Below are 26,375 nucleotides of genomic sequence, written 5' to 3'. Positions count from 1 at the left end.
AATCTTCCTCTCATTTTTTTTTTTTTTAAGATTTTACTTATTCATGAGAGACAGAGAGAGAGAGAGAGAGAGAGAGAGGTGCAGAGACACAGGCAGAGGGAGAAACAGGCTCCAGGCAGGGAGCCCGACGTGGGACCCGATCCGGGGTCTCGGGGATCATGCCCTGGGCTGAAGGCAGCGCTAAACCGCTGAGCCACCTGGGCTGCCCTTGCATAAGTTTTGACTATAGAGAACAAACTGATGGTTACCAAAAGGGAGGTTGTTTAGGGGATGGATGAAATAGGTGATGGGGATTAAAGAGTAAGTACACTTACTATGATGAAAAAATAATACAAATAAAAAGTAATTATTGATAGGTCTGTAGGTACTGCCATTTTATCAGTGGTTCTCTAGTTGTTTTTGTTGTTTTTTTCTTTCTTTTGCTTCCCTCTTGATTTGATGATTTTTTTGTGTGTGTTTGCTTGAATTCCTTTCTCTTTATGTTTTGTGTACCTATTATAGGCTTTTGGTTTGTGTTTACCATGAGATTCATATATAACATCCTATGTATATATAGCAGTCCATATTAAGTTAGAGGTAGCTTAAGTTCAAATACATCCTAAAAGCAGTATATCTTTGCTCCTTCTCGTACATGTTTTATGTACATGATATCATATTTTACATTTTTCTATTTTGGGTATTTTTTTTTTTTTTAAAGTAAGCTCCACACCTAATGTGGGGCTTGAACTCATGATGCTGAGATTGAGATTCACTGGATAATTTTGGTCTCTTTTTTCAAAGAATGACAAAAGACCATAAATCATTGGTAGATGATGTACTTTGTTTTTATATTAGAGCCAGTCTTTCCCTTGCCATCTTTATTTAGACCTATTTAATGTCATTTTCTCACAGCTAAGATGATCACTTTTTTAAGATTTATTTATTTATTTTAGAGAGACGGAGCAGGAGTGGGGGTGGGGGGAGAAAAGATTTCAAGCAGACTCCCCACTGAACGCAGAGCCTGATATGGAGTTTAATCCCGTAACTACGAGATCATGATCTGAGCCGAAACCAAGAGTCATCACTTAACCAACTGAGCCACTCACGCGCCCCAAGATAATCACATTTTAAAGATTGTCTAATCTAGTTCTTTAAATCTGTCTTAATTACCCTAAAATTTTCTAGATTTTTGGTTCTGTACATGTTCAGCATCCCAGGCTGTTTGTTCTTGTTGTCTGGCTATACTTTTTTTTTTTTTTTTTTTTTTTTTAAGATTTTATTTATTCACGAGAGACACAGAGAGAGGCAGGCTCCATGCAGGGAGCCCACTGTGGGACTCGATCCCGGGAATCTGGGATCACACCCTGAGCCGAAGGCAGACACTTTACTGCTGAGCCACCCAGGCATCCGTCTGGCTATACATTGACTTTTCTAGCATTCTACAACCAAATTTTACACTCTTTTATCTTCTTTTTATGGAAAGAAACAAAAAGAAAAAAAAAAGACCTTCCAGTTACATGGTTTATATCTATACTCTGAAAAGTAGTAACTATCTTTTTCCAAAGAGAAAGGAATGGTTTTCCAGTGTCCTAGAGAAGTGTTGTTTAGTTAGGTATATACTGGTATTTAAATGAGATGGTTCATGTGCTGTGCCTTGATAGATTGTTTTCACCAGAGAGTAGCTTTCTGTTAGAGATTGTTTATTTAGTCACAAAAAGGTAATATTTAAAATAATCTACCAAACTTTAAGGTATTTAAACAGAGTTCAATAGTTTTATTATGTTTATGTTTAGTTTCTGATTAGTTGACTTTTTTTTAATGTTCTCTTAAAACTAATGGTCATGTTTTGCATGCTACCCTGAATTTTTTACTAAAAATTGAATAATTATAAGATGTATTTATAACATTTTTCCCTGTCCTGTTAGGATATTGATTTAGAGGGGTTTCTTTTCTTTTCTTTTCTTTTCTTTTTTTTCTTTTCTTTTCTTTTCTTTTCTTTTCTTTTCTCTTTTCTTTTCTTTTCTTTTCTTTTTTTAAGGATTTATCCATTCATTTGAGGTGGGTGGAGAAGGGCAGAGGGAGTGAGAGAATCCCAAGCTGACTCCCCACTGAGCAAAGCCTGACTGGGGCTTGATTAACAAGACCCTGAGATCATGACTGGAGCTGAAATCAAGAATTAAACGCCCAACTGACTGAGCCACCCAGGTGCTCCTGATTTAGAGGTTTTATCACTGTTGAGTATTAGCTCATCCAGAGCATAAAGGCTCTTACATAGAGTAATGCTGAGATTTTGTGGATCTAAAATATTGCTGTTAAAAATGTCTAAGTTTAGAAGAAACTGTTACTGCCAAATGGAATTAAGCTGTGAATCAGATGGAAATCTTCATCCTCACCCTGTCAACCTAACCACCACTTGTAATTTCCAATACCCTCATCTCTTAATCCCTTTCTTTTATATCAGCCACTAAATTCTTGCCCTTGAGTCTCCCTTTTAATTGTTAATGTTAAGATATTAGTGGTATGTTAGGTTTGGGCTTTTCTATATGATTTAGTTTTATTTTCTGTTTTTCTACCTCATAGGTGGAAAGATCTAATTACATATGGAAAAGTGTTTAAGTATATAATTATATAGTTGCTTATTTTGAAGGAACTTCACAGAATAAATAAATGTATTAATTGTTCTTCATATGATTTGTAAGCCTGCGGTTACATCAAATCTACAAGGTACTAGGCCTCTGAATTTCATCATTTGCCAGTTGAACCTGAAATCAGCCTATACCCATGATCTTTAAACATTACCTAAAAAAACTAAAATCTAAAAAAAAAAATGAGTGATTCATCTGATGGTGTTTTATATTCAAAATTCATTATATTTTATTCAACAGAAATGCACATCAGAACATTCACCCAGAAAACCAAGAGCTAGTAAGGGTACTTCGGGAGCAACTGCAAACAGAGCAGGTACTATTGTTATGTAACTGTGTATATTTGTATGAGGAGTAATGTCACCATTCCTCTTGCATATGCAATTGTGATGAAATAATAAATTACTTTTTGGAAACATGGAGTGCTTTCCTGCTTTGTTAATTTAAATTATTCTATTGATTGGATGTTTTCTTCAGATTAGGCAAATGACTAGTTTTAACTACTCAGATGTTTCCATGTGCATGCTTTTTCTTTTCTTTCTTTTTTTTTTTTTTTAAGAACAGCAGTTTTCCTGTTATTTATTTGTGAGGATATAATCACTCTCTAATTGGCTTTACTGTAATGTGGTGGAAAAACTATTTTTCCCCAGAAGTCCTACCTATTCCCCAAAGACCTACAAAAAAATGACTACAATGGTGGCTCCTCCCCCCCAACTCTTCTTTTTCTTCATTGGTCAAGGTTAGCAAAACTAGCTAGGCAAAGAAGACTTTTCTTTCTCTTCTATGGTTCTAAACCAGATGGACTCTCTAAGAACCGGAAATGTAATATAGTTCATGAAGGCTGGAATATACAGAATATTGTACACCTTCATGCCAAGAAAGCTAATATTAAAAAAATTAAAATTAAAAATGGATTTCCCACCCACCAAATTTTAATTCCTCACAAATAAATAACTCTCTTCAAAAAAAAAGTCTTTTACAATTTATCCACTCACCATATATTTATTAAACATCTACTATATGCCAGACACTGTTCTAGGCACTGAGGATTCAGTTGTGAGCTAAACAAACAAGAATTCCTGCCTTCATAAAACTTAAATTCACTGATGTAAAAATAATTTAATCATGTTAGCAGTATACTCTGTTCCAGAGCTATTGTTATTAATAATTCATGGTGGGATAGTGTTTTATAATTTACAGAGGGCTTTCACATACAACTGTTTTATTCGGTCTGCAAACATGATCAGTAAGGCAACAATTCTCATTCCCATCTAACGTATTAGAACACTAAGATTTACTTAAATTCACACTGGAATGACATGAATGGATCTGGCTATACAGAAGTCCCACACTGAGTTGCATCTTCCAGATTCCTTTGCACCACTGTCCAATTCACTTCCCTCATACCTTCCTCAGGCATAATATTTAGCTGTATTTAGAATAAAGCTAGTGACTTAGCCCTTTCTGTGCTGTCCTATATGGTAGCCACTACCCAAATGTAGCTATTTAATTTTAAGTTAACTAAAATTAAGTACAATTTAAAATTCAGTGCTTTTTAGTTACACTGCTCACCTTTTAAGTACTCAGTACCCACAGATAAAGATTTCCATTACTGCATAAAGTTCTGTTGGACAGCACTGGTAATTGTTTTTTATTGTTTCTGTTTTGATTTAGTTTACTTCCAAAAAACAATGATGAAGACAAAAGGTAGAGAGGGGGACATTAAATGCTTTATGTTTTTCTTTGCACCATTAAAAATGATATAAAAGACTAACATCAATGTGTGATCATGGCTTATAGAATATTCTAGTGTTTTGGGACTGATTTAAGAAAGAGGAGTTTTTGTTATGTTTATTAGTTTTAGGTGACAAAAATCTTTGATTCAGTTTACAATTAATAGTTCATATTTAGCCAATTTTATAATTTTTTTGATAATTTGATGTTTTTAATGCTGGCTACTTTACAAGAGGTGTGCTGGGTACTATAAAGATAGGTTTAAAAAATTAAAAAAAAATTTCTACCAGCTGAAAAAAAAAATAAAGATAGGTTTTTATAGTATTTTAAAAGATACACATTATATACTAGTGCTAGAAACTTTTCTAGTTCCTAGGTCACTACCATGAGTCCTATAGATAAAGTTCTTATCCTCATATCATTTACATTCCAGTGGGCTCTTTGATATCTGGATGCTTCTTGTAGAGGTGATTATATTCCACATTACCTATTACAATCACAAGTGATGTAACTGAGGAACGTTAAATTTTACTAATCTGAATTTGTGAAAGATTAAGCCCAGGTTACCAGTGTATTAAATTTTCCTTCTTCCAAAATGACCAGTATTCTTCTTTGAAAGTTTTAATTCTGGTCCCTTGTGAGGTACAGCATACCTGCAACACTCGTTAGGAACGTGGGAATGAAAAAGATATTAAAAATGATTAAAAACTAATACTTGGGAAACAGTTTGACATTTCTTTAGCTTTTGCTTTAGGCTTGTACTTCTCAGAATAACTAACTCATTCTAACAGCATAAAAGAGAAACTCTGGAGTTAATGTTGGTTTTTGTCCTTGGTGTGTTCAGGAAGGAAAGTAGAGACCCTGCAGCCTAAATAAAACAATAACACAGCTCATAACTTACAAAACTTTAAACTACTGCACATCTAAAATGTGATAAGGACTATGCACTATCAACTGTGTTCTTAAGTATAATTTTATTCCTCGAGATAACTCTGAAGACCCATGTGCATTGTATAATCTCGAATGCATGTTCTCTCATCAGGATGCCCCTGCTGCTGCTCGGCAGCAGTTCTACACTGACATGTACTGTCCAATCTGTTTACATCAAGCCTCCTTCCCTGTTGAAACAAACTGTGGACATCTTTTTTGTGGTAAGCAAACAATGCTATATTTGGGAGAAGTGACTATTTAGACCAAGACCCATATGGGTACATGGGCTGGATTCCTAATTTTGTCACATTTTGTATTTTTTTTTAAAGACTTTATTCATGAGAGACAGAGAGAGAGAGGCAGAGACACAGGCAGAAGGAGAAGCAGGCTCCATGCAGGGAGCCCGATGTGAGACTCAATCCCGAAACTCCAGGATCACGCCCTGGGCTGAAGGCAGGTGCTAAACCACTAAGCCACCCAGGGATCCCTGTCAGTTTTGTATTACATGAATGGGATAGATGGCTTCTGATACCCTGGTCTACTTGTTAGCCACTTTGATTTAGTGTCTGTGAGCTCAAAGATGAAAAAATACTAGTTGTTCAACTTCTCAGTAAACAGTAATGTGTTTCTTTGAATGATAATTTAAGTATATGAATACCATGAGGGATTGCCGAATCCTTCATTGTTTATTACTTTTTGGTAGTTTCATTTATTATTCATCCTTCCTAAGGCAGGAAGTTTCTCTTAAGACCCTACCCAAAACCTTCCCTTTAGCTCTCTTACCTCCTTTTTACCCTGCACCAGCTCAAAATGATCCTTTCTTTCTCCCATTTGTATCTGTTGTTTGAGGTTATATAGAATTACTAAGTATATAGCGCTGCTATTTATGCTTTGCAGGATGACATAAATACTTTGAAATCCATATCATGCAGTGCAGGGTCTTCTATACCTGTGCTCATTTAGTAATTACTGATCAGTCTCATTATTGCATCATCCATTAATTTCATCCTCTTCCCTAAGTTAGCTAACAAGTTTTTTTTTTTTTTTTTTTTTTTTTTTTTGCTAACAAGTTATAAAACACTTAATTCAGTATCTATTTTTGTCTGTTGGGAATGCTAATGAGCAGCAAAATTATGAAAGATCAGATAGAGAAATTATTTGGCCACCAGAGAAAGCAGATACTCTCCCCTCCCCAAAACCTCTGGTAGATATTCCTAATCAATTGGACATTCTTTCTGAGTCTGGAGATGACCTCAATCATCCTCTAATACAGAACTTCAGGCAGGTGTTAAGAATCAATGAGATTTGCCAAGCTAGATGAACTCCATTTTCCAACCCAGGCTTAGGTAATTCATAGAGTGGATAACCCAGTCAATTGAAAGATGGCTGTATTGTATTCTTGGTTTCTGGGTCTGAGGTAATTGGGTAGATTGCTTCTGATAGCCTGCTGTGCTTGTTAGATACTTTTATTTACTGTCTCTTGGTTCAGAGATTTAAAATCTAGTCATTCAACTTCTCAATAAACAGAAATGTGTTTCTTTGAATAGTAATTCACGTGTTGGTACTATATCAACAGCATCTTAGCTTGGTTCCTGTATATGGAACTACAGTTCTGTTACTTTACAGTGAGCTAAGAATAATGGCAGCAACAGACTTCATCTTAAATTGGTGACCCACATTGTTTTTACTTAATTCTTTAGCAACCTTATAAAGTGCTATTCCCATTTTGCAAAAAAACTTAGATTATGACCCAGATTAAAGTCATTGGGTCATCTCTCCCACCCACCATCTTATTTAAGGGGCTCTCTTTTTATAGAAGAGGAAAGTTGAAGAAAAGGGAAAACCTTGATAATATAGCAGATGTGTGTGAACTGGATGGAGTGTTTGATTTGCTGAACTGTGGTTTTTCTGTGCAGTAACCATTACACAATTTGCAAAGCAAGGACACCTGTACTCTAATTTTGTAGGAAAGAGATGTAGGATTAAATAAGTTAATATATATCAAAACACATTGAACTTTTGAGTGAACAGGTAGTAAAGCTAAGGCATCATTACAGATATTAGTAATAATACTAACAAGATTCATAAGTTTTGCTTTCATATGGTTTCTATGTGAAATTAGATTGCTCAAATTAATATTATCTAACACAGCACTCTGAGAGCAGGGAAAGATACCAGACAAAGATTGTTTGGCTTTTAAATTCATCTTTATTTATTTAAGATTTTATTTTTTTACTTGAGAGAGAGAACAAGATAGAGAGCATGATCAGGGGGCAGAGGGAGAGCGAGAAACAGATACCCCGCCACCTCCGATTAGGGAGCTGGACACTGGGCTCCATCCAAGAACCGGGAGATCATAACCTGAGCCAAAGGCAGATGTTTAACCAAGTGAGTCACCCAGGCATCCCTTAAATTCATCTTTAAATCATTGAACCTGTTTTTCCCCACAGTCAGTGTAATGTCCAATGTGGATAGCCTTTGCTTAGCCCCTTGGTTTCCTTACCAGTCTCCTTACATACCATTTATTTCTACCTCTGGTGTTTACTCCTTCCTATTCATAAAACTTGGAGCATCCTGCTTCCTGTTCTGTATTTAAATCTTACCTATCCTACAAAGTTAGTTCAAATCCTTTCTCATCAACAAATTATTCTGATGCATCCTCCCTCCCTACGTTCCTTTTGTACTTGAGTTAATAATAAACAGTTTGAGATTTAACTACCTTCTGATTGATTTCAGTATGTCACCTTGGTCTTTTCGATTTGACTGTCATTGCTTATTCTAAATTCTGGACATTTATTTAATCTGGAAGAATCAGAATAAGGAACACAAGAAGGCTAAGTGAGGTTGCTAAGACAAGAATAAGAATACGGGAAAGATCCTAGAGGTAGAAGGGAGGCTGGAAGCACTTAGTTCAGATTCATAATGGGATCTGGATTATCTGAGAAATAGGTGTCCTGCAGAGAAGAAATGAATTGGCCCCTTAAACATCAGACAGTATTTTATTTTATTTTTAAGATTTTATTTATTTATTCATGAGAGACACAGAGAGAGAAAGAGGGAAGCAGAGACATAGGCAGAAGGAGAAGCAGGCTCCATGCAGGGAGCCTGATGTGGGACTCAATCCTGGGACTCCAGGATCATGCCCTGGGCTAAAGGCAGAGGCTTAACCACTGAGCCACTCAGGCGTCCCAGTATTTTAAAATATCCCTTCTTCGTTACTGGCCTGAACTTTAGTGCTTCTACACTTAGCTTACCTGCCATTTTTTGAGGTCTATCACTCTTCCTTTAGGCTGTCTTTAGCTGTTTTGCTCCTCATGCACACCTTCAAGGAGAAAAATCAAATCCATCTAGTACAAAAATTGATTCAGTTATTGAACTGGATTATAAACTATTAGGTCAGAGAGCATGTAGTCTTTGTGTCCTTTAGTTCTTTGTTATTGACACCATTGTAATTTGGCTTTCTAAATTCTTAAAAAAATAGAAGTTGAACTACAAAAAAAAAAAAAAAATAGAAGTTGTGTTTTTGTAACATATATACCAAGTTTGGAACAGAAAAATTAATATTGTGATTTGTTGGTTGTCATATTTACAATGATTATTTTACATAGGAAATACAGTATTTTTCAGCATTGGAGCAGTTAATGCATCTTGCTTTGAGTTGTATAAAAATGTCTGTATCTTAGCTAGTAGTTTAAATAAAAATATTTCTCAGTGGCTGAGAATTGTTACTAGATTTGAATTTGCCTGAAGAGTTGGTTGGATGAAATAAAAAATATTTTAAAATAAGATGATACTATGAAAATATTTCAAATATATGAAACTTTCTGAAGATTCATGGGCTTTAAAATTTAAAATATCAGTATTAATTTTTTTTTCCTCCTCATTAGGTACCTGCATTATTGCATACTGGCGGTATGGTTCATGGCTTGGGGCAATCAGTTGTCCAATCTGTAGACAAACGGTAATGTTTGTATCCAGAAAGCATCAATTTATGCTAGTTCCTTTTGTAAATTTTTTAAATTTCTGTATCTAATTTTTGAATTGTTTTGATTTTTTAAGTTTTTTGTTTTTTTTTTTTAAGATTGTATTTATTTATGAGAGACACAGAGTCAGAGGCAGAGGGAGATGTAGGACTTGACCTTAGGACCCTAGGATCACACCCTGAACCAAAGGCAGATGTTCAACCACTGAGCTAGCCAGGGATCCCTTAAAGTTTTATTTAAATTCCAGTTAACATCTAGTGTAATATAGGTTTCAAATGTAGAATATAGTGAACAACACTTCCATACCATACACTGTGCTCATCATAAGTGTGGTCCTTAATCCTCATCATCTATCTCACCTATCCTCTCACCTAACGTCCCCTCTGGTAACCATCAGTTTGTTCTCTTTAGCTAAAAGAGTCTGTTTCTTTCCTTGCCTCTCTCTCCCATTTTCATTTTGTTTCTTAAATTCCACGTGAGTGAAATCATATGGTATTTGTCTTTCTCCAACTGACAGATTTCACTCAACATAATATTCTAGCTCCTTCCATGTTGTTGCAAAGTTGCAAATGGCAAGATTTCATTCTTTTTTATGTCTCAGTAATACTCTATTGTATATATACCACTTCTTTATCCATTCAGCAGTTGATGGGCACTATGGCTGTTTCCATAATTTGGCTATGGTAGATAATGCTACTAAACATTAGGGTGCATGTATCCCTTTGAATTAGTATTTTTGTCTTCTTTGGGTAAGCACCAGTTGTTGGGTCGTAAGGAAGTTCTGTTTATCCAAAGCTTCTATAGTGTTACTCCATTATTTTTTAAAATGTCTGAAAGATACCAAGAAAAGGAAATTTTCTTCTAAATCCCTCAATTGTAGTAAAAAAAAAAAACACCTGGTAAATGAAACCTTCTCAAAATTCTAGTCAGACTTCATTGTGATACTAGCAAAGGAATAGTCGAACCAGCTAATCAGGCTTAAACAAGTATTTCCCCTACATAAACTTCTTTTGGAAAAAAAAAAAGTTCTTCCCTTCCAATTTAACTTTAAAAAAAAAAAAAAAGAATTTATTTATTTATTTGACAGTAGAAAGCAAGCTAGCACACAGGCAGGGGGAGTGGCAGGCGGAGGTGGAGAGAGAAGCAGGCTCCTGAATCTGGGCTAAATCCCAGGACACTGGGATCATGACCTGAGCTAAAGCAGAAACTTAACTGACTGAGCCACTCAGGGCTACTCAATTTACTTTAATCTGCCCTTCTCCAGTGAGGGTCTAAATAGCTTTATATGATGAATAATAATTTTTTAAAATGTCTCTTTGGGAGACAGTTTTACATATTATATGATTCAGAACAGATCTTTATAGTTAGTATAGAAGGTACTTCAGGAGGGAAACAGTAAGTTTTTATAAATCTATATTGAAGACTGAAATGTCAGCACAGATGATATGTGCCATCTTTTCTCAATTTCTCTGATAAACCAGAAAAACAAAATACTGTTAAATTTAAGAAAATGAAATTTTTAGTTTTTTAATTGGTAAATATAGTGAAATAGAACATTCTGTCAGTTGTATACATTTTTTTCATAATTTCCTGTATACTTACTTTATTTTTCATTTAAAATAAAAATACCTGCCTTTCTAATAATGAGTTATGAACATGTAAAAAGACAGTAGCTCCTTAGGAAGTATTCCATTGTGCAAAGCAAAGTCCTAAAACAGAGAGCTTTCAAGTAAAGAAGTCAAATTGAACACGTATTTACTTTTGCTACCTTTTGCAAGCCACTAAAAGAACAGGACGTTTTGTAAAAAGCCATAAACCCACAGAGACCAAAAAACGAATCAAAATGGTAGAAGAAGCCAGTTTTTCCAGAATTCTTTGTAAACTATAACAGACATACAGAAAAGCACACAAAACAAATGAGTACAGCTTATTAAATCATCACAAAGCAACACTTCAGTAATCATCACTCACGTGAAGAAATAGAAACTGGCCTAACAGCCCCCAAAAGCCTCCTAAGGATCAAATCTCCACCCCCTCCTTCCTCTCCTAGAGGCAAACTAGTGTTTGACTTTTATGATAAGCATTCCCTTGATTTTCTTTATAGGTTTATTACTGTAGCATACACCTCTAAGATTATTTAGTTTTGTCTGATTTTTGGACTTTATAGGAATAAAACCATATAGCATGAATTGTTAAACACACACAGACACACATACCCTTTCAGCCTTTGTTCTGGCTATCCACTTATCCCCATCACTGCTTTATTTTTTGGTGTAAAGAGGGAAGTTCGGAGCTTTATCTTCCTTCTTTCCTGCGTGCTTCTACGTTTCCCAAATTCTGCCTCTTTCACATTTGACTTTGTATCACATGGCAGGTGGTGTTTTTGTTTTTGTTTGTACTGCCTCTATGGCTGATTTGATTATGTGACACAAGGCAGTCAACAGAGAAGTTTATTTGCAGGATACCACCTCTCATAATCCTTAGCTATCTGCCAGCAACACCGAGACCAGACCATATTATAGAATGGTCTCACATTAAAGAATTAGTTCTAAAAAAAAAAAAAAAGAATTAGTTCCACCACATGTCCCCTCTTCTTGGCTCTTTCCACCGCTCTTCATAGGTTATATATGTATTAGCAGGTGATACCCTTCTGACCACCCATAAATTGCTAGAGCCTAGAAAGGTAGAGAAAAAATTGTTTTTATATAATAGCTTTTGGTTCCCTAACTGTAGAAGAATTCATCCTGGAAGCAAGACAGGTGGCAGGTACCTGTTCCCCATCCTGTTTCACTGGAAATAAGTGTACAGGCTGCTGCTTCTGACTGTAACATGCTCCCCACTTCTCTTTCTGAATGCATACCCTAACATACCAGTGGTGTTACCTGCACTGCGAGGGCCATAATATGTTTCCAGCTTTCTGGGCACCCCAGGCAGAACTCTTTATTCTCAAGCATCATTATAACCCCCACCACAGTGCCTTATAACAGACTATTGACCAGGTCTGCCTCCCCTTCTATCCTTGGGGAGGATAAGTTTTTGGGTATATGTAGCACTTAGCACAGTGCCTGGCCCACAGTAAGTGGTCAATTATTATTTATCGAAGGATGCATTTTTATTAGCCAATTTGTGAAGAGAGGCTGTACTTGCTTTCCTACCACCTACTGCTCTTCATCACTCCTCTCTTTGGCTGTTTGGGAAGCATGTGAGTAGTGGGAAGTCCTGGTTTTACAGCTGACCTGAAGAAGGATAAAAACAGCTAGATGATTTAAACCTAAATCTTTCACTGCTCCTTCCCATTTTTATCCTACTGTACAGTGACCATTTCTATAGGCATGGTTATATATATATATATACGTACACATATATATGTACACATATATATACATATATATATATATATATATATATATATATATATATATATATATATATAAGATTTTATTTATTTATTCATGAGAGAGAGGCATAGACACAGGCAGAGGGAGAAGCAGTCTCCCTGCAGGGAGCCTGATGTGGGACTCAATCCCAAGACCTCAGGATCACGACCTGAGCCAAAGGCAGACATTCAACCACTGAGCCACCCAGACGTCCTGGCATAGTTATATATTAAAATGTACTTGTTTTTCAAGATGCTGTCATCTTCAGATTACCTTAGTATGGTCCTGGGATATTTGTTTATCCTAACCTCTACCATGGAGGTACCATGGAGGAAACCAGGTTAAAAGCATTACATTATATATCAGTATCAAGAATTACCTTTTTTGACTATAGTAGGGATGGGTGTTTGAGAGTGGGCCTCTGCAATAACTTAATCGCTGTATTATGTTTGGTAGCATTTGAAGATATTTCAAATACCAGTGAGGTTGAAGAATAATGATTTTAATCACAAAAGAAATCCCTAATTTTTCTCTCACAATGTTAAACATGTATTTTTATGTCACTTTGCTCCTGAATATTTTCTCATAATTCTTACATCCTCAAATATTTGTTAGCCCAAACAGAGAACTACTGACTTTATTCCTAGAGTGAACTGGAAGATATTAGAACCAGTGTTTAGTTAACTTGCCCATTTGATTTTATGGGAATACAAATTACATTTTGCTTTGGATTTTATTGTAAGGCAATGATAACTTACTTTCCTCCTCATGTTGCCTTTATTCAAAGCAATGAGTGAAAAAAATAAATGAAAATAAGTTTAGAAGCTTTTCTCATTCTATTGAATAATAACACAAAAGGAAAAAAAGTAATGCTGCAGAAAGGTATAACTTTTTTTTTTTTTTTTTTTTTTTTTTTTTTTAATACACAGGTAACTTTACTGCTAACAGTATTTGGTGAAAATGACCAATCTCAGGATGTTGTATCATTGCGTCAAGATATTAATGATTATAACCGGAGATTCTCAGGGCAGCCCAGATCTGTAAGTAATGTTATAGCAGGTGCAAAGTTAGAGTATAATGATACTTCTGTTTTGTAATGTGAGATTGACCAAATATTCTTTGACTATAAAAAAATCTCATTGTTTATGTGTGTTGGGTAAAGTTTTAACCTTTGTCATTGTTGTCAATTACAGAGTAACAGCTTTCCCAAGGACTATAGTTCTCTATTAAAAAAAAAAAAAAAAGCATTATAGAAGTCTTTATAAGAGAGATATCAAAAAAGAAAAATTAGAGGGAAATGTAAAATTGACTCCAGTGCAAATCTAAAATAGGGACTGTCTAATGAAAAACTTAAAACTGAGAACTTGTGGAGAGTTTTACAATTGTGTTTTCTACTTTTTTATTTACCCTGGCCTTCTGTTTGAAATGTTTCCCTAAGTAAATCTAGATGTTGAGGTTTTTTGATATGTTATTTTAGTTACTCAAAAGCATTTGATTTTTAAAGAACATATTGACTCTATGGTTGACCTCCCCCCAAAAAAAGCATATGGTAGGTTAAAAACTCACATTTTACTGGCTCATTCAGTTTTCTTAAAATCTAACAAAGAATTCTAGAAGTGTGTGCATGACTAAGTATGTACTTCAAAAATAAGAATATGCTAAGTACATATTTATATGGAAAGTCCTCTGAGCTCTAGAGCATACATGCAGGTACTTGTCTTGCATCTCCACTCGGATATTTCACAGCGTCTCACATGCCATATGTACAATATTGAATTGCTTCCCTCCTCAACAGTGTACTCTTTTCTCAGTCTTACTCAGCTGTTTTGATTTCTTCCTTTCCCTCATTCCCCTCACCTGATCTAGAAATAAGTTGTATCATTTCTTTTTTTAGGAGATCCTGTCATTTTTATCTCATAAAAATAGGCTGTGTTTATAGCAATCATACTAGCCTAAGCCACCATCCTCTCTTGCTTAGGATAAACTGCAAGTGGCCTTGTCACTGTGACTTTTTTCTCTGCATAGCAGCCCAAATAATATTTTGAAAACATATATAAAACCATGATATTCTTGTATTTTAAAACTTCCAGTGTTTTGGAATAATGTTCCAACTCCTTCCTGTGCTCACATGCTTCCTGTCCTGCATGACCTAGTTGCTCTCTCCCAAGCCTCCCTCAAAATGCTTCACCTCCACCAGCTGCCTTTCACTCTCAAAATACACTCCAAGTCTTTCCACCTTACTACCTTCACACATGACGCCTCTATTTGGCATACTTGTCCCTCTGCTTTTCTCATGGCTGACTTCTCATCTTTTAGGTTGTTCTTAAATCACCCTTCCTCAGGGAGGCTTTTCTGATCAACTAAGGTATTCACTATCATTGTCCTCTGCACTGTTCCTTTGTAGCATGTCACAAACCATACTCAAATCTCGTTCATTATCTTTCTCTCAGTAGACTAAAAGCTTCATGAGGGCAAGCATTATCTTTATATACTCACTGCTCTATTCTCATTGCAATTTCAGTGCCTGGGATACAGTAGGTTCTTAATATTTGTTGAATAAATTAATGAGTTATCTTTAAAAATTGATACTACTACTCTCGGCAAAGAATATAATCTATTAAAATGTTTCAGTATTATTATATGTGCTGCCAAAACAAGCACAAAGTACTTCAGTATTAAATACTTGTGTAATCTTGTGCTTCTTTGCATGTATTCCTTATACTGTGATGTCATGTACACTTAAGAGCATACAATTTCAAACGTTGTGGATAACAGATAAATCTAGATGTTTAAACAGACAGAAAACTTAATCCAATCATTGTTGTCCTCCATAGTTATTTGGGGGCCTCTGCTATTTTTCATCCAGCAATTATTTTTTTTTGCATATCCTCTAGTGACATCTATAGGATGATTCTTTGAAAATCAACATGTCCCAAATTCAAGACCTATCACTGAACTTAAAAAAAGTCATTTTAAGATATTTATTCCTATTTTTAAGTGTGAAGCATACCATTGCTCAATTATTAATTTTTGGTAGGTGTCATATATTTGATGAGTAAGAAGTCTGGTGTGTGATGAAATTACAGTGTAATAGAGACAGCTTTGACTTTGGTATTTTCCCTCATCCAAAGTTGGAGTAAGATTGTGATTAATATACAAACATTTCTTTTTTTTTTTTTTTCAAACATTTCTTAATAACCTTAATCATCCTCCTTGTCTACTTATTACAGAGTTTGTATAAGTGATACCATATGAAAACAGCTCTGATAAGGGACAGAAAAGTATTCAAAAGACATACTGGCTAGTCACTAGAATATTTAAAATAATTTATCATAGACTTGTGAAAGTTATGCAGCTGTTTTGTTTTAAATGTTTCTCCTATAGAGAATAGAAAATTAATGTAGGAAGTGATTCTAAAAAGACCATTTTGATTTTTTATGACCAAGTTTTCAAAAGGATTTACAAGATTATCTGGTGGAGTTTATATAACTATTTACTTATTACTTGCTCAGTTCTTCCCATTTTTGTCTTCACTTCCCTCTCTACTTATTTGGCACTCGTGAGGCAAACAAAATATATATAGTAATTATACGGATTGTTAAAAAGAGCTGAGCTGTGCCCAGTGGAATGAACACAGGAAGTGACTTTTTTCCTCTGGTCAGTTTATCTGCATTACCAGCCCCTGGGAAGTGAGATCATGAAAGAAGTTAAGAAATCATGGTAGTTACTTACTACACAGCACCATATGTAAAACAAATGCAAAGTTTGGAGACAGAGGATAAACTAACTTGCTCAAGGTCATACAAGTAGATATTAGTACTCTTTTGTTAACTTTATCTAGATATATTTTACTCGTCATAAAGTGCAACCTGTTTAAAGTATGTAATTCAGTGGTGTTTAGTGTATTCAGAATAAATCTAATCTAATCATCATAATAATCTAATTTTACAGTATTTTCATCATCCCTAAATCTTGGACATCCTTTCCCATTCTCCCCTTTCCTGTCCTCTCTCCCCAGTCCTTGGTAACCACTAATTTACTTTCTGCCTCTATAGATTGGGCTATTCTGGACATTTTCATCGTTTCATTGAAATGGGATCATATAATATATGACCTTTTGTCTCTAGTTTATTTCACTTAGTATAGTGTTTTCAAGGTTCATCGTGTTGTAATTTATATCAGAACTTCATTGTTTTTTATGGCCAAATAATATATCACATTTTGTTTATCCATTCATCAGTTGATGGACATTAGAATTGTTTCCACTTTTGATCTATTATGAATAATGCTTCCATTCACATTTGTGTTTTCATTCCTCTTGAGTATATGCCTCGTTGTGGAATTGCTGGATATTATGATAGCTCTATGTTTAACATTTAGAGAAACTGCCAAACTGTTTCCAATAGTTTGTGAGGGTTCCAAGTTCTCTGAATGCTTCAATTTTCAAAAATTGATATGATTTGTTAAATTTCGGCTGTGAAAATTATGCTCACTTATGTAAAAATTGATGTTTCTGTGCATATTTCAGAAGCATAATAGGTTTTTTTTCTTTTATCTTTTTTTCATAATCGTTTTCACAAAGGTAGGGTCTGACTTTCCAAAAACTTTTGTGGCAATTAGTAATTTGCTTAAACTCAAGCTAAACCAAATAAACATCCTAGGAAGGAATCAGTTTCATTGCTATTCTTAGACTGTCAAAGCCATGTAAGTTAATGTGTCTTTAATGTATACTACTTCTGTATTGTCTGGCAATTTACAAAGATCCTTTGTATACAATATCTCTTTTAGTTCTTAATAGCCCTGGTGGCATATACTTGGTTGCATCATCTCAGTTGTTTAAACAACTTCCCCAAGGTCACCTGACTACTAAGAGATTGACTTTGAGTTTAAACCCAGACCTGTCTGACTTTAAGAGCTGAGACTTGAGCTCAAGCCTTAGGCTCTAATCCTATATACACACACAGGTGCTTCATTTGGTTTATTTTACTAATTCAAATTAGAGAGGACTTGAATTTTGCTTCAGTATATCCTATATTTTAATTAAGTTTGTTGACATTTTAGTTGCTTTTCAGTTATCTGCTGTAAGATCTACTTTATAAGAACCTAGTTATCAAAGATCTGTTTTTAAATAAAAGATATAACTAAAAAATATGTGAAACTCCTTAATTCATGTTAACTGAGTTTGCACATTGTAAGAATATTATATTATTTTGATATCTGACATATTAGATGACAAATCATATTTTGTTCTTCCCCCTACCAGATTATGGAAAGAATTATGGATCTACCTACTTTACTGAGGCATGCATTCAGGGAAATGTTTTCAGTCGGGGGCCTTTTCTGGATGTTCCGCATCAGGATAATACTTTGTTTAATGGGAGCTTTTTTCTATCTCATATCACCTCTAGATTTTGTACCTGAAGCCTTGTTTGGAATTCTAGGCTTTCTAGATGATTTCTTTGTCATCTTTTTGTTGCTCATCTACATCTCTATTATGTATCGAGAAGTGATAACACAAAGACTAAACAGGTGAAAAAGTGTGAGTTTACTAAAATATTTCAGCCTATGTGTGAAATCAGAAGAGCCCATGGCAGTATATAGCATTTGAATATTATTGTACAAGCTTAAAACCACTGTATGGCAAACATTTGATTTCATTTGGCAAATGCCTAACAAGATAGGACTGGAATTTTTACATTACAGGTTCTAATATTAAGATTAGAATTATAATAACTTAACAACTATATCTTGATTCTGTGTTGTCTCTAAGTCTCTGGAAAAAATATGGAATTATATAAAAAGGGATAATTTTGTACCTTTTTATTTTTCCAAAAATTACTCAGATTAATTGGAAAAATAGTAAGATACTGTTTTACAGTTTATCCAATTTATCCTTCTCAGTGTGTATCTATATGATAATATATCGCTACGAGATGCATCTAATTATTTTTGTTACAATAAAATGTTGTACAATATTGGGGGAAAGTCAGTGTGTCTTTTAGTACTAGCTAAGTTTTATGCATTTGGAGCAGTTGTGCTTTTCCATTTTGATATAATTCTTTGCTATCAGCTACAGTTAAAGAAGAAACTTGAAATTTATAATATGATTTTTTTAAATTTATTTATTCATGAGAGACACAGAGATAGAGATGCAGAGACACAGGCAGAGGGAGAAGCAGGCTCCATGCAGGGAGCCCAACGTGGGACTCCATCCCGGGTCCCCAGGATCAGGCCCTGGACCGAAGTCGGCGCTAAATCGCTGAGCCACCCGGGCTGCCCCTATAATTTGATTTTATGTTTTGGTTTATAAGACACTTCTTAATCAAAAGAAGAATTAACATGATACAAGACATTTATCTGTAGTCAGCACACATGATTTTTCTCAGTTGTGACATTTAAACAAGAATTTGGTTTTTTTTTTTTTTTTTTTTAAGATTTTATTTATTTATTCGTGAGAGACGGGGGGGGGGGGGGGGGGGGGGGGGGGGGAGCCCGACTTGGGACCTGATCCCAGGTCTCACCCTGGGCTGTAAGTGGTGCTAAACCGCTGGGCCACTAGGGCTGCCCAAGAATTTGGTTCTTCTATAGAAATCATCTATCAAAGTAACTTGTAAAGGGCAATTTTTTTTCAGGAACCTCTGTGATACTGCAAACACATAGTAGTTTGATGCATTTCTGAGGAAAGTAGCTTTTCATGGCAGTGAGCATCAAAGACCTTGGGATGGGTATAGGGACACTATTTAAATTTAACAAGAGATATTACTGGTGAGCTATACCAACAGAATGGGCAATTTTGGTTTTCTCCTATCAGAAAACTTTTGTAATACTGTCGCTAGATGGCAGCATATAGCCCAGATTCCTCAGGTCTAACACAATGAGCAAGTGTTGTCTGAGGCAATTCAATAAAAAAGTTATCTTGCTTTTTTGATGGCTACAGCATAAGTACCTAATGCTCTCATCTGCAGTTTTCTGTTTTAGAAGAATCAAAACCACAAGGTTATGAAATCCTGACTCCCTCAGCTGGCACTGCTCATCTGTGAACTGGACAGCAAGGTAATCAATCAATGCCAAGGGGTCAGTGCTGGCTCTGTCACCTTGCAGTCACTGATGGTCATACTGTCCATTCATATGTTAGTGAGCCTATTTATATATTGAGGGAGAAAAACCCCCAAATCTATCACATTCTCTCAAGTTCATCTGATTAATCATCAATTAATGAGATGCTGAATGAAATACCAGTAACAGTATTTTCTAATTTGGGTGTAGGACAAAGGTATTGCTTGTCATAGAGAAAACAATAATGCATAAATGTAATACATTATAATTAAAGCATTTCTTGCATACTTGACATCCTTAGGACAGTCATGTGAAGAAGGCAGAGTATTGCTGCCTGCCTTTTCATAGATGAAATCCATGTGTTACAGATTAAATTTTGGTCTGAAGGCATGCACAAATAACTGCATAAACAGGTATTAGACTCTTAGTAAACTCCTTAGTATGGGTTCAAATAGATGTGAAGGTTACTATGAAGAGATGAAGCAGGAGAGAAACTGGGAACCTTGGGAAGCCTTTCAGAACACACTGGAGTAGCATTAACTTAGGTGATTTAAGAGGAAGGGTCTAGAAAGATGATATATCAAGACTTCATGAATCCTAATTCTACAGTTCCAAATCAAATGTCCAGAGTGGTGGCATGTTTCAGCTGCAATTACCTGTTGAAAAGCTAACAAGTTGGGACTTGGGTATGTCACCATTTACCAGACTAGAAACAGATTTGTCACCAATTACAAATTTGATGTGGGCTATAGCAATGTCATTTTTTTTTTGAAAGGATTTAATTTTCTCTGCATGTATTCTGCTTCAAATGTCGCATTTCTAGTTATAAGTTTATTGTAATATTTGTAATTCCTTCTAAGGCTTTCCTGATAGAGGTGTATTGTACCAACTTCTGTAACATACAAAGACACTATATAATGTGAAGTCTTATTAAATTGAAAAGGGAACACGTGGACATCTCAGAATTTTAGGACTGCTTATTTCATCTTTCCTGATTACTGATAATAAACGTGAAAGGGATTTGAGATTATTTAAAGCAAGTAGAGTCAATCAGTGTTTTAAAATAGTAATACTTCTATGATTTAGAGTTAGATCATATAAATCAAAGGAACAATTTGGATTTTTGTAAACTGCAATATTGTAACTTTCACAAAAACAGATGGTCCAACCTGAGGAGCAGAAGATAACTTTAGGCATCATGGGGGAACATGATGGTGGAAACAATTATTCTGTTCATTAGAACACTGGTTTCAGCTACTATATTCTCAGCATTTGAAAGCAACAAGGGTCCCTGTGGCTGTGCAGATACAAACCTCACAGGGCTATTTCAGTGGACTGGTGGTTTGGTCCAAACTTTGTGACTTAGGTTGTCAAGCAGTTACTCTTTTGAATAAAAGCAATATATCTAAAATTAAAAACTTGTGTTATATTCCTGTTTAATATTGTTTGCTTTAAAATTCAGAACTCCTGAAATAGTGTTCAATGTAATTGTTGCAGTGACTTTTTTTCACTAACAGACATCCAATGTCTCATCACATTTCTAATTATGCTTACATATTTTTAAACTGAAAAAGTAGAAATGTTTTTATTTTTGAGGAAAATTATTTTTTTTAAGATTTTATTTATTTATTCATGAGAATACACAGAGAGGAGAGAAAGAGAGAGGCAGAGACACAGGCAGAGGGAGAAGCAGGCTCCATGCAGGGAGCCTGACGTGGGACTTGATCCCAGGTCTCCAGGATCATGCCCTGGGCTGAAGGCAGCGCTAAACCGCTGAGCCACCTGGTCTGCCCTGAGGAAAATTATTTAACGTGGGCAATCTATTCTGGTGGAATTGGAATTAGAATTTAGGCTTGTACACTGATTTGCCCACCCCTATTTCTTTAGAGTATATATTTGATTACCTTTTTTTTCCTAACTTATCTTTTTTTAATTTTAATTCCAGTATAATTAGTATATAGTGTTACATTAGTTTCAAGTGTACAATCTAGTGATTCAGCAATTCTATACATTACTGTGGTCATCATGTTAAATGTACTCTTAATTCCCTTCACCTATCTCACCTATCCCCCTACCCATCACCAGTTCTCTATATTTGAGTCTGTTTTTTTTCTCTCCTTTCTATGTTTGTTTTGTTTCTTAAATTCCATATGTGAATGAACTCATATGGTATTTTTCTTTCTTTGGCTTAATTTCACTTAATATTACACTGTATAGATCTATCCATGATGTTGTAAATGGCAAGATTTCATTCTTTTTATGGCTGAGTAATATTCCATTATACACACACACACACCCACATCTTTTTTATCCATTCGTCTATCAGTGGACACTTGGGCTGCTTCCATATCTTGGCTATTTTATTTTTATTTTTAAAAAGATTTTATTTATTCATGAGAGACAGAGGCAGAGACACAGGCAAAGGGAGAAGCAGGCTCCCTGTGGGGAGCCCAATGTGGGACTCGATCCCAGGACCCTGGGATCATGACCTGAGCCAAAGGCAGACGCTCAACCATGGAACCACCTAAGTGCCCTATCTTGGCTATTTTAAATAATGCTGCAGTAAACATAGGAGTGCATGTAGCTTTTCAAAGTAGTATTTTCATTTTCTTTGGGTAAATACCCAGTAGTGGAATTACTGGGTCATATGGTAATTGTGTTTTTAACTTTTTTGAGGAAAATTCATACTGTTTTTTTCATAGTGGCTGCGCTAGTTTGCATTCCCACTAACAGTGCAAGAGGGTTTGTTTATCTCCATCTCCTCATCCATGCTTGTTTCTTGAGCTTTTGATTTTAGCCATTCTGACAGGTGTGATGTAATATCTCCTGTAGTTTTGATTTGCATTTTCCTGATTAGTGATGTTGGGCATCTTTTCAGTGACTGCTGGCTATCTGGATGACGTCTTTGGAGAAATGCCTGTTCATGTCTTTGCCCATTTTGTAATTGGATTATTTGCTGTTTTGGTGTTGAGTTGTAGAAGTTTATGTATTTTTGATACTAACTTCTTATTGGATATGTCATTTTTAAATATCTTCTATATTCAGTAAGTTATCTTTTTGTTTTGTTGATTGTTTCCTTTGCTGCACAGAAGCTTTTTATTTTGATGTCGTCCCAATAGTGTTTTTTTTTTTTTTTTATTTCCCTTGCCTCAGGAGATGTGTCTAGATTAATGTTACTATTGCTGTTGTCAGATTACTGCCTGCTTACTCTCTCCAAGGATTTTTATGGTTTCGTTTAGGCCTTTAATCCATTTTGAATTTGTTTTTGTGTATGGTGATGGAAAGTAGTCCTATTTTATTCTTTTGCACATAGCTGTCGGTTTTCCCAACACCTTTTTGTTGAAGAGACTATCTTTTTCCCATTGCATATTCTTGCCTCCTTTGTTGAAGATTAATTGACCATATAATCGTGTGTTTATTTCTGGGCCCTCTATTCCATTGATCTTTGTGTCTATTTTTATACCACTATCATGCTGTTTGATTACTATAGCTTTGTGTAGTATATTTTAAGTCTGGGATTGTGATACCAACAGTTTTGTTTTTCATTTTTGAGATTGCTTTGGCTATTCAGGATCTTGTGTGGTTCCATACAAATTTTAAGATTATTTTTCCTGGTTCTATGAAAATTGCTGTTGGTATTTTCATAGGGATTGCACTGAATCTGTAGATTGCTTTGGGCAGGATAGACATTTTAACAATATTGCTCTTCTAATCCATGAACATGGAATATCTTTCTATTTGTGTTGTCTTCAATTTGTTTGTTTCATCAGTATTTTGTAGTTTTCAAAGTACAGGTTTTTCACCTCCTTGGTTAAATTTATTCCTAGGATTTCATTCTTTTTGATGCAATTATAAATGGAATTGCTTTCTCAATTTCTCTGCTACTACATTATTAGTGCATAGAAATGCTATGGATTTCTGTATATTGATTTTGAATCCTACAACCTTATTGAATTCACTGATCAGTTCTTGTATTTTGGTGGAGTCTTTAAGTTTTCTATATATAATGTTATGTCATCTGCAAAGAGTGGAAGTTTTACTTCTTTCTTACCAATCTGAATGCCTCTTATTTCTTTTTCTTGTCTGATTGCTGTGGTAGGACTTCCAGTACTACGTTGAATAAAAGTGGTGAGAGAGGACATCCTTGTCTTGTTCTAGACTGTGTGTGTGGGGGGGGGGGGAGGGGGGGCTCTCAGCTTTTCACCATTGAGTATGATGTTAGCTCTGGGTTTTTCATATATGGCTTTACTATGTTGAGGTGTATTCCCTCAACCAACCCTCCTTTGTTGAGGGTTTTTATCATGAATGGATGTTGTACATTGTCAAATGCTTTTTCTGCATCTAGGGAAATGATTGTATGGTCTTTATCCTCTTATGATGCTGAAATATTCTTTTGTGAGTCTATGCCCTTATGTTTGCACCAATACCTTCCCCTACCCCCCTGTGAAACATTAAATATGCTAATATACTCCAGGGTCTTCTGTTTTTCTAAACAGCACCCCATAAACCAGGGAGTGGGTCAGAATAGGAAAGGGCATTCAAATTTTTATGGCCTAAGACTTAGAGTTTCCCAGGCCCAGGCTAGTGGGCCTTAAGGTCTGTTGACAGGATGTGATACTGTTATAGAAATAAAGACAAACACTGAGCTTTCGTTTTTCTCTCAGAACCAGACCATCTTCATGGCATCAGTATTTAAGCACTGATGTACTGACTGCAAGCAAATCTGAGGTTTCATCAGTCACTGTCATCCCCATCCACCTACATCCTCTGATTTGGTCCATGTCCCAGAAGGGTGCACAAGAGGAGTAAACACCCAGTTGGAAACACTAAACATATTTGCACACTGTCCTGAATGCTCCTTCAAACTATTGGTATATAGCTGTGGGCCTTCTAAGGAGTACAACGTGACACAGGAGAGGGCTAAAGGCTAGTGATGTTTTAAACTCACTGGCATCTAACAGTTTGGATTTTAATTTGTTTAAAAACAGAATTTTGAAAAAGTATTTAAAAATACCTGACATCCATGGGGCACCGGGGTGTCTCAGTTGGTTTAGTGTCTGACTCTTGGTTTCTGCTCAAGTCATAATCTCAGGGTTGTGAGATTGAGCCTCGTGTTGGGCTCTATGCTGGGCAAAGAGCCTGCTTAAGATTCTCTCTCTCCCTCTGCCCCTCCCTCTGCTCTCTAAAATAAATAAATCCTTTATAAAATAAAAAAAAAAACAATACCTGACATTCAGATCAAAACACTAATCCTTCTGATCAGAGAAAACAATTTATATCTACATGAAAATTACTGTGTCACTAATCCTAGGATATTAAAACTGGAAGGGACCTTAGAAAACCAGATGAAAGCTACAGATAGCCTCCCAGAAAAATGCATATATATATGCATATATATATACACATATATACACATGTATGTGTAATTTTCTTTCAGAGGATTCAAAGACGTGGCCATTCAGGATTCCAAATTAAGATTTCTTCATTTAGGGATGCCTGGGTGGCTCAGTGGTTAAGTGTCTGCCTTCGACTCATGGGCATGATCCTGGAGTTCTGGGATCGAGTCCTACATCAGGCTCCTGCAGGGAGCTTCCTTCTCCCTCTGCCTATGTCTCTGCCTCTCTCTGTGTCTCTCATGAATGAATAAATAAATCTAAAAAAAAAAAAAAATTTAGTCCCATAGCTTTACAGATAAGGATAATGAGGGCCAGAGAGAATAAATGGTAGGGTACTTTTAATAAAAGTTGTTTGCTGTTTTTGTTTTTTGGGGTTTAAAAATGATTTTTAATAAAATAATTTTGTAGGGTTTTTTTTTTTTTAAAGATTTTATTTATTTGAGAGAGAGAGCGCACACAGTGAGAAGGAGAAGCAGACTCCCTGATGAACAGAGAGCCCGATCATGACCTGTGCCAAAGGCAGACTCTTAACCAACTACGCTACCTAGGCACCCCTAAAAGTTGTTTATAGAAAAAAGAAAGCATAGTTGGATAGAAATTAAAATCTGAACTATTAGATATTAGTGAATTTAAAACATCTTTAGTCCTTAGCCCTCTCCTACATCAAAACAAGTGGCTTGTTTTTTTCCAGGTTATCAAACAAGAAGACAAAGTTTACCCTTCTTGAATAATTATGACAACTTATCCTTTTCATGTCAAGGGTTATGTTTTCCTTTTTCCTAAAAAACTATCAATTTATTTCCTTTAAAAAAAATAACCTATTAGTGAATTAGCTCTTAGTTTCTTAAGACTTTGAAAAGCAGAATTCTAACCAGCCTTCCTCAGTTTACCCCATTTATTCTCATTCCCATAAATGTTCATATAAAGCTAAGGCAGATATTCATTTTGGTTGTTTTTTTTTTTTTTAAGATTTTATTTATTCATGAGAGATACAGAGAGGCACAGACACAGGCAGAAGAAGCAGGCTCCATGCAGGAAGCCAGACGTGGGACTTGATCCCGGGTCTTCAGGATCAGGCCCTGGGCTGAAGGTGGCGCTAAACTGCTGAGCCACCCGGGCTGCCCATACATTCATTTTGATACTTATGTAAGGGATCAAATGAAGAGATCAAATCAGTATATAAACATCTCTCCCATTCTCTAAAAGGCAATTTTGCATATCTTGTGTAGCCCTTGTTTGCTTAATAAGCTGTTTTATTAAAGTTGAATAAACAGA

General features: G+C 35.5%; 1 protein-coding gene across 5 annotated transcripts in view; it reads left to right on the top strand.

Annotated features, from left to right (window-relative positions):
- Nucleotides 1-21,122, top strand: part of RNF170 (ring finger protein 170) — a 29,489-nt gene extending 8,367 nt beyond the window's left edge. For 4 of the 5 annotated variants that reach the window (XM_077849388.1, XM_077849392.1, XM_077849389.1 and 1 more), the window contains 5 exons: nucleotides 2,865-2,940; nucleotides 5,401-5,509; nucleotides 9,176-9,249; nucleotides 13,578-13,688; nucleotides 17,912-18,623. In XM_077849388.1, coding sequence (XP_077705514.1) covers nucleotides 2,865-2,940; nucleotides 5,401-5,509; nucleotides 9,176-9,249; nucleotides 13,578-13,688; nucleotides 17,912-18,181 — 640 coding nt within the window. In that variant the 3' untranslated portion in view covers nucleotides 18,182-18,623. Of the gene's footprint in view, nucleotides 1-2,864; nucleotides 2,941-5,400; nucleotides 5,510-9,175; nucleotides 9,250-13,577; nucleotides 13,689-17,911; nucleotides 18,624-19,613 lie in introns of those variants that run through there. The other variant, XM_077849391.1, reaches the window with a different exon arrangement.
- Nucleotides 21,123-26,375: the final 5,253 nt, after the last annotated feature.

Source organism: Canis aureus, chromosome 15 (assembly GCF_053574225.1).
Source record: "Canis aureus isolate CA01 chromosome 15, VMU_Caureus_v.1.0, whole genome shotgun sequence".
Taxonomy (NCBI): Eukaryota; Metazoa; Chordata; class Mammalia; order Carnivora; family Canidae; genus Canis; species Canis aureus.
Note: the sequence above shows the minus strand (reverse complement) of the source record. Positions and strands in the feature narration are given on the sequence as shown.